The 9,619-nt window shown below is 39.3% G+C and overlaps 1 protein-coding gene across 2 annotated transcripts; it reads right to left on the bottom strand.

Moving 5' to 3' along the window:
* Positions 1–4,919: 4,919 nt before the first annotated feature.
* LOC129830542 (growth hormone-releasing peptides-like) lies at positions 4,920–7,816 on the bottom strand. 2 transcript variants are annotated; one of them, XM_055893109.1, is made up of 3 exons: positions 7,610–7,816; positions 5,463–5,869; positions 4,920–5,185 (listed from the first exon to the last, which is right to left on the bottom strand). In XM_055893109.1, exons 1-3 carry the CDS (start codon positions 7,793–7,795, stop codon positions 5,017–5,019), a joined length of 762 nt encoding a protein of 253 aa, XP_055749084.1. In that variant the 5' UTR covers positions 7,796–7,816; the 3' UTR covers positions 4,920–5,016. The 2 variants fall into 2 exon arrangements, with proteins under 2 accessions (XP_055749084.1, XP_055749085.1); XM_055893110.1 differs by having other exon boundaries at positions 4,920–5,150.
* Positions 7,817–9,619: the final 1,803 nt, after the last annotated feature.

Below are 9,619 nucleotides of genomic sequence, written 5' to 3'. Positions count from 1 at the left end.
AGTTTAATCCACTAGAAAAGACAGAATAAATAATATAACTAATATTGTGGTGAAACTCAAGTATACTAATTGGGGGAAAAAACATAATTTTTTTAAACATTTAAAAAAGGTAGAATCTTTGAAAATGATTTCATAAATAGGACTGATGGAGTTATGTTACACATGTAGCTAACAAAAACTTATGGAAATGTCTGCTCTACCCAAAAGTACAACCAACTACAGTAATTACAGCATTACCGCAAAAATGGAAAAGGCAATTGGAAGGGGGAAAAAGTAAGGAACTTGTCTGTAAGGAAACCTGCATTTAAGACCAAAATTGGTTAAAGAACATTGTGAGGAATAAAAAATGTATACCAGTTTCATTTAAGGACCAAGAAATGTATAGCTGTGCCATATACAGTTGAAGTGGGAAGTTTACATACACCTTAGCCAAATACATTTAAACTCAGTTTTTCACAATTCCTGACATTTAATCAGTTAGGATCACGACTTTATTTTAAGAATGTGAAATGTCAGAATAATAGTATAGAGAATGATTTATTTCAGCTTTTATTTCTTTCATCACATTCCCAGTGGGTCAGAAGTTTACATACACTCAATTAGTATTTGGTATCATTGCCTTTAGTATTATTTAACTTGGGTCAAACATTTCCGGTAGTGTTCCACAAGCTTCCCACAATAAGTTGGGTGAATTTTGGCCCATTCCTCCTAACAGAGCTGGTGTAACGGAGTCAGGTTTGTAGGCCTCCTTGCTAGCGCACGCTTTTTCAGTTCTGCCCACAAATTTTCTATGGGATTGAGGTCAGGGCTTTGAGATGGCCACTCCAATACCTTGACTTTGTCGTCCTTAAGCCAATTTGCCACAACTTTGGAAGTATGCTTGGGGTCATTGTCCATTTGGAAGACCCATTTGCAACCAAGCTTAAACTTCCTGACTGATGTCTTGAGATGTTGCTTCAATATATCCACATCATTTTCCTATCTCATGATTCCATCTATTTTGTGAAGTGCACCAGTCCCTCCTGCAGCAAAGCATCCCTACAACATGATGCTGCCACCCCCGTGCTTCACGGTTGGGATTATGTTCCACGGCTTGCAAGCCTCCCCCTTATTCCTCCAAACATAACGATGGTCATTATGGCCAAACAGTTCTATTTTTGTTTCATCAGACCAGAGGACATTTCTCCAAAAAGTACGATCTTTGTCCCCATGTGCAGTTGCAAACCGTAGTCTGTTTTTTTTATACCTCGACTGGGGATAAGGCCTGTTTCAGGGATTTGTTTCTGAAGACCCTTCTTCACAGGAAGTGTTGATATTATTAAATGTGTTACACTTGTTTTCTCTATTTTTAAGTAAGCCAAAACGTTCTGGTCTTCAGAAACAAGTCCCTGAAACAAGTCCCTGAAACAGGCTTCCTTGCTGAAGAAGGCCATTCATGTTATGTCAATATAGGACTAATTTTACTGTGGATATAGGTACTTTTGTACCTGTTTCCTCCAGCATCTTCACAAGGTCCTTTGCTGTTGTTCTGGGTTTGATTTGCACTTTTCGCTCCAAAGTACGTTCATCTCTAGGAGACGGAAAGCGTCTCCTTCCTGAGCGGTATGACGGCTGCGTGGCCCCATGGTGTTTATACTTGCGTACTATTGTTTGTACAGATGAATGTGGATCCTTCAGGCGTTTGGAAATGGCTCCCACATGGACATGGTTTATGAACTGATATGCAAAATGACGCCGGATTCAAAATGTAGAATTCTTCCATTTAAATTATTATACCAAATTCTTCTAACCAATATACTGTTATATATATGGGGGATACAACCTTCCCAGCTCTGCAGAATTTACTGCGAAGAGACAGAATCATTAGATAATTCGTTGTTGTACTGTCCATATACAGTATAGCTTGTTTTTGGTCGTAGGTCCAGGAATGACTGAAGAATTGCAAAATTTACCTGGAGCTAACTCTGCAGATAGCACTACTGGGTGATTTGAAAAATCATAGTCAATCGATAAATAATATAATAATATATTTTTTTATTTTATTTACTATGTATAGAAACTATGAGAATAGAAAGGTTCAGAACTTTTGTGAAACAGCACCGTAAAAATATCTGGGAAATATATCAAACTGGATGGTCTTCAGAAATAGATGGGAGGGGTTAAGGGTAGCGTAAGGATAAGAGTAAAAACTTTTTAAAAAGATAACTATTGTAAAATATATTGTGTCCTAAAAATGAACATAGTATGTATAAGCAGGAAGTAGAAGCCTAAGTGTTGTTGTCAATTAGTTTACTCCAACTAGGGGAGGGATGGTAGGGTTAGAGAAAATAATAAAGGAAAATATATTTGGGGGATTGGAAATTATGCAGATACAATCTATCTGCAATATTAAGGCTCATCTACCCCAAAACTGTTACCAACTTAAACGTAAATACTTACTGGAAATATCTGTCTTTACAGACTATCTCAATAAATCAAATTTAGCGGGTGGGGTAGGGAAATATGTTTACATAATTAGTCATTTCTAATACTTCTCGCATTTTGTAGCTTAGGTTTCTGGCTGTAATTTGGGCCAAGGACCTGAAGTTGACAGTGTGGCGGATGCTACCTTGCATTCTGTCACACCGTCTTGCCATCATCTCAACCTCGACTGGGGATAAGGCCTGTTTCAGGGATTTGTTTCTGAAGACCATTCTTCACAGGAAGTGTTGATATTATTAAATGTGTTACACTTGTTTTCTCTATTTTGAAGTAAGCCAAAACGTTCTGGTCTTCAGAAACAAGTCCCTGAAACAGGCCTTATCCCTGCCACAGTCCAGGTTATGGCGATAGAAAGAGGATTTGAATTTGGAAGAACCCTGCGATGTTATGGATAAAGTGGTCCAGATCTAGGTTACAGGTCATCTGATTGTGAAGGAGGGAGGCGGCGGCGCATAGGGGAAAGGGATCCGCTGCAGTGACGGTCAACATCATGTCTCGGGCCACCTGACTCAAAGCAAGCATCTACCCCGATGTCACAACTGTTCCAACAGCTAAACCCTGGGCTGACTACTGCACCCTACCACACACTTTTTTATTTATATTCTGTACACACTGAAATAAACGTTTGTCTACCAGACCAATGCAATAGTTATTTCACCTTACTACACCACTAACATATATACTTCAATATAATCCTATGCTGCTAATGCACTGAACTTATTTAACTCACTATGCAAATGGGAAAATAATACTATTACCCTTTAGGCTGTTTTTTTTATCTTATTTCCCATTAGCCTATATCTTTTATCTGCATGCCTAATGTACTTGATATAGTCTATTTTGTATTTTTATTACTATGTTATATATTTACAATGTCACTTATTTTAATTAATGTGCTACGCTACTTATTTGACTACTATGTAACTTTTGTCGCCATAGCACTGTGTAAGAAAGCTGCAAGTACATGACAATATCGTTTTATTTGACTGGATATGATTTGTCGTCACTAGTGGATACATGTGACCAGGACTGGCCCTCCTTATCTGATATATTTTGCACAAACATAATCATTTATAGTACTTTTCCACAAACCTTTTTTTCCAAATGGGAATGGCATCCAACGTATCTTAAATAACAAAAATATACCAGTCAAAAGGTTGGACCCAGAGTTACCTCTGCTGCAGAGGACACGTTCATTAGAGTTACCAGCCTCAGAAATTGCAACCTAAATAAATGCTTCAGACTTCAAGTAACAGACACATCTCAACATCAACTGTTCAGAGGAGACTGTGTGAATCAGGCATTCATGGGCGATTTTGACTGGTAGTGTATATATATATACAGTATATATACATATAAATATATACACATATCTAATACACATATCTTTTAAAAATATATTTTCCTTTATTATTTTCCCCTAACCCGAGAACCCCACGCCTAATTGGAGTGAACTAATGGACAACAAGACTTCCAGCTCATACACTCTATATATACATTTTACGGACACAATGTATTTTACAATAGTTATCTTTTGTTTGTTTTTAATCCTACCTTTCAGCTAACATCAACCCCTCCCATCTATCTCTGAAGACCATATAGTTTAATTTCCATATTGCCTAAGACAGATGGTTACTTAAGGCAAAGATGGTAGTAGGGTGGTTGGTCAGGGTGGATAGGTGGGCGTATAACGTGAACATCTATCCACCTAAAGGTTGTGAGTTCGAATCTCATCATAGATTTAGGCATTTTAGTTATTTTGCAACTTTTCAAATACTTACTACTTTTTACCTACTTTGCAACTACTTAGCATGTTGCTAACACTTCCTCTTACCTTAAATGTAACCCTTTTAGCCAACCCTTCCCCTAACCCTAACCTTAACCCTTTAACCTGACTCCAAGCTTAGCCCTAAACTTAACCCTAACCCCTAGCCTTGCTACCGTTTGCCAGCTAGATAATGTTAGCCACCTAGCCACTTAGCTAGAATGTGTAGCATATCATACATTTGGAAATTTGTAACATATAGTAAGTTGGAAATTCGTAACATATAATACGAATTGGTATTCATAACATATCATACAAAATGGGTGATGGACATCCACAAATTAATACATATCATATGAAACATAACATAGCATACTAAATAGAGTGAGCAAGATTTACTTACAAAATAATACAAACTGCTCTGAGACCAGGTTGGCCAGTCAGCCAACTCCATCCCAGCCAGCACCTGGTCTAGCTACAGTATTACATGATTAGCCTATCTATCATTAGCTAAGTAGGCCTACTGTTTTTGTTTTTTTTACAATTGGGAGGAGAGGGGAGGCAAGAGAGACGAGAGAGAGTGGTTGAGAAGTGGAACATTCAGAAGTTGACGTTTGGTAGACCACTTTGGACCTATCCATGGTTTTGAAACGAATGACATCCAAATCAATGGTAAAATCGATAATATCGTTTTAATTTGTGCTTTACATGATTAAGTAACAATATGCCACCAATTTAACAATATTCATACATTACATAGTAGATCAAAATTATGAAAAAACATATGCGACCCAGGTCATGAAAACGGGACCCGCTTCTGTTGCGACAGAGTTCTTTGAAGAGTTCCAGAGGAGTAAATCCAACGTTGAGCTCTTCAGAGTCTTCTCCCGTGTCTCTTCTTCCTCTGAGCCAAAATCATAAGAATTATAGTCTTGCTGCCTGAAGAATGGAAATAGATGTACATGTTGACATTATAGGCCTATGGGGCTTGCCCGTTCGAAATAGATGTACATGTTGACATTATAGGCCTATGGGGCTTGCCCATTCGAAAGTCTATAAATTGAAGCCTAAATGGTACTGTATCTGTTTTCCATATATATATATATATCTATATATATATATATATTAAATAGTAATGCAATTATGTAATAGGCTACCTTATGTTATTGGTCGAAACATGCTACAAAAACACCATTATTCGTCAATGTAGGCTTACCTGATGTTTCCATTTGGCACGGGTTCGGACCTGCGTGAGAAAAAGGCCTTGGCTCGGGAAGGATACCGACGGTTGAACTCATTCCTACCGAACCTCTGTGGCAGGGTGGCGGAGGGCAGTGTCCCGACATGGGGACACTCAATACACGACGTCGGTTCCATTGCGCCAGACCCCTGTGCTCTTCCAAACCGTTGCGGTAAATTGAGGGTAGTTTTGGGTGAGTGGGTGTCGTCGGGTAGGGAGTCCCGGCCGAAGCGCAGCGGGAGGTTGGCATGAAGGTGTGACGTTTTGACAGGTGGCGGGTAGAGTCGGACCATGGTCGGTGCTAAACTGACTTTGCCGCTGGTCGGCACTACGTTGATTTTGAAATCATCCACCTCGATACTCCGTCGTATTTCATTGCTTGTCTGAAAAGCAAAACGCAGGGAAAAAAACATAAAATATTCCTCTTTCCCTCATCTTATTTTGTGTGTGTATAAAATCTAGATATAATCACACAAAAATGAATATTATTGATGTCTATTCGTTAACTGGTAACGAAGGCTGCAACTTGACTGTTTGTTAACTGGTAACTGATATGACTGATTGTCATATCAAATCAACAGAGCAGCATTGCACGGCCATTTTAGCAGATCTTTTTTTAACCTGATATTTACTCGGAATCTATGGAATCATAATATCAATCAAATCTATTTTTAAAAACGTTTTACATCAGCAGTTGTCACAAAGTGCTGAACAGATTCCCTAAAACCCCAGAGAGTAAGCAATGCAGAAGCAGAAGCGCAGTGGGCAGGAAAAACTCCCTAAAAGGAGGAGTGTTCCTGATGTGCATGATTGTCAGACTGATGGCTAATCAGAACATAAATATGTAGCTCAGTTCAGATAGTAGAACATTGTGCCACTTTGTTTTAATAAGCCAAAATATTATGATTTGGTAATAAATGCATAGTTTAACCCTTATTTTTTACAGGTTAGTTGACTGAGAACACATTCTCAGTTACAGGGGAGATGAATGAGCCAATTGTAAGATGTGGATGATTAGGTGGCCAGATTGGGAATTTAGCCTTACTCTTACAATAAGTTCCATGGGATCTTTAGTGATCACAGAAAGTCAGGACACCTGTTTAACATCCCATCCAAAGACAGAACCCTACACAGGGCAATGTCCCAGTGTATTGGGATATTTTTTTTTTGACCAGAGGAAAGGGTGCTTCCTACTGGCCCTCCGACACCACTTCCAGCAACATCTGGTCTCCCATCCAGGGAACAACCAGGACCAACCCTGCTTAGCTTCAGAAGCAAGCCAGCAGTGGGATGCAGAGGGGTATGCTGCTGGCAATTCTGTTAGTAGAACATTCTGCCACCTTGTTTAAATAAGCCAAGATATGATGCTTTGGTAAGAAATACGTAGGCTTAGTTACCATTCATTAAGAGCTGCATCAAAACTCTGTAATGTCCTTTACATTATTTCCAGATAATCTATTGACAAAAGCAGCTCAAAACTCACCTTTTAACTTTGGCTTTTATTTAGTGAGTCTTTTTAGGTGTTTTCCATTGTATATAATGTGTTATTACTATGAGTGGTGTTTAGGCTTCATGTTATCCTGTTATCTCTGCTTTTACTCTGATTCATTTTCCATTAATTGGTCTTTTGACCAATCAGATCAGCTTAATTGCCCAGAATTGGGCTGCCTGTATAAACGCAGCCTGTGAGCTGCAATTAGCAAGCAAATAATTACCAACTAGGTTAGTTGATTTAAATCAAGTTTACAATAAAAAATAATAATTAATAACAATAATATAGACTATCAATTTATTATTATCTCTACTTAATTATCTAATGTTGACATTCACTTGTATGTTGCTACATTTGACCTCTTTTTTTCAGCTTCTTATTGCCAAAACTTTTTTATTTTACCTTTATTTAACTAGACAAGTCAGTTAAGAACAAATTCTTATTTTCAATGACGGCCTAAGAACAGTGGGTTAACTGCCTTGTTCAGGGGCAGAGTGACAGATTTTCACCTTGTCAGCTCAGGGATTCAATCCTGCAACCTTCTGGTTACTAATCCAACATTCTAACCACTAGGCTACCTGTCGCCCTGCTACTGCTTTAGAGGTCATTTTGGGTGTAGGGTTGTGCTTACCTGAGGGTGCTGTCGCTGACTGGTGGTGTGTCTGTCGTTGTCGTTGGTCATGGACATTCTGTACGCCCTAGAGTCAGAGGCCATCACCCCTTGGAACACAAAACACCCCAGAATAACCAAGGTGAACATCGACATGGTCGTCCTCAAAGTGGCAGTGACAGGAAGCATCTCGTCTCTGTGGAACATTGACTACCATACTTATACCCTCTGTCCCTGACCGTCACCTGCTCTTAAAGGGTTCACAAACACACACACACACACACGCCATTCACCAACCAGAATCATGAATGAACACATTGCCCACCCCGGTACTTCCTAATTTGGCCCACATACAAAACATAGTACACACACATTCACAATTCACCATATAATTATCAATGAATGCACGTGAACATGTGCTCATTTGGCCCTCATTGCACATCATACAATCACATGACAAGAATCAACCAGTCATTGAACAGTGTCCAACCTGCCCTACTGGACAGGGAGTGTGTGTGTGTGTGTTTGTGTGTGTGTGTGTGTGTGTGTGTGTGTGTGTGTGTGTGTGTGTGTGTGTGTGTGTGTGTGTGTGTGTGTGTGTGTGTGTGTGTGTGTGTGTGTGTGTGTGTGTGTGTGTGTGTGTGTGTGTGTGTGTGTGTGTGTGTGAGAGAGATGTATGAGGGGTAAATTAGCATGTGTCGGTGGTGACAAATTGGGTCTTACTGGTCAACTGACTTAAGGTTATATACAGTACAGTATGACCCTTGAGTAACATACATTTTATTGTGGATCCAAATAAGTGCATGTGAGTGTGTGAATGGCCACCTTTTTTTTGGACTGCCCCCTCTATTGCCACGTTTACACAGCAGCCCAATTCTGATCTGTTTTTCATTCATTGGTATTTTGTCCAATCAGATAATTGCGCAAAAGATCATAATTAGTCTGTCTGTGTAAAAAAATAAAAATGAATTCTACCTCAGTTATTATGTGTGGATACGAGACGAACATTTCAATCTGATGACTTAATGGTTTAGACACTCTACTTCTAATTAATGTGTGTCTAAAGCATTCTTTCCCTCTGAGCCTTCTAACATTCAGCTGTTATTTATGGAGTGTTGCGTTACCTGCATCTAGGCAACAGCTAGTAGGCTGCAGTGAAAATATTCCTGAAAAAAACCCTGGTGAATTGTGAGTGAGATTGATGAAGGTCATTAACATTAATTAACTAATTCAGCGAATAACATGTTCCAGTTCTTTCATTTAAATTACCCTGAGTGCCCGCATGACGTATGTCATTCCACATTCTGATTCTGAATGATAGTGGCTTTGTTTGTTTTAATGAATTACTCACTAGGTTTATATTTTAGTTCGGTTGACACTGAATGATAAAAAATGTCATAATTACTTATTTAAAATATTTATTTGATCCAAACGTCACAACCTGAAATTCTTTAAAAAATGATCTGTCTCTGTCTCTGTCTTTAACTCTCTCTCTCCCTCTCTGCATGCTGGGAGTGTTGGTGCATGCTGGGAATTGCATGAGCGAGTAGTGTCGGGGGTTAGATCGCCGGTGTTTTTTGTTTTCTTTTCTTGGTGCTTTTCCTTTTTCTATGCATGGTCACGTGTTAGTGGTAGAATTAGGTATATTGTATTTCTTGTTGGAATTGCCCTGGTTTTGGTGGGGATGGCGACCCACATGGGGACGCCGTCCCTGTCAATTCGGCACGGCTTTAGGTGTGTTACTGAAGCTACTGTCACTGTGGAGGAGTTTCTGATCGCCATAGGAGAGAAGGTAGGATATGAGAATGTTGCTTATGCGTCACGGATGAATAAAGCGGTGGTGGTTTTTCTTAAAGAAGAGCGTCTTGTAGATCGTATGGTTGAGCATGGCGTACTTCTTAAAGAAGAGCGCCTTGTAGATCGTATGGTTGAGCATGGCGTACTTCTTAAAGAAGAGCGTCTTGTAGATCGTATGGTTGAGCATGGCGTACTTCTTAAAGAAGAGTGCCTTGTAGATCGTATGGTTGAGCA

This window comes from Salvelinus fontinalis, chromosome 32 (genome assembly GCF_029448725.1).
Source record: "Salvelinus fontinalis isolate EN_2023a chromosome 32, ASM2944872v1, whole genome shotgun sequence".
NCBI lineage: Eukaryota > Metazoa > Chordata > Actinopteri > Salmoniformes > Salmonidae > Salvelinus > Salvelinus fontinalis.
The sequence above is the reverse complement of the archived record's forward strand: the minus strand, read 5'-3'. Positions and strand labels throughout refer to the sequence as shown.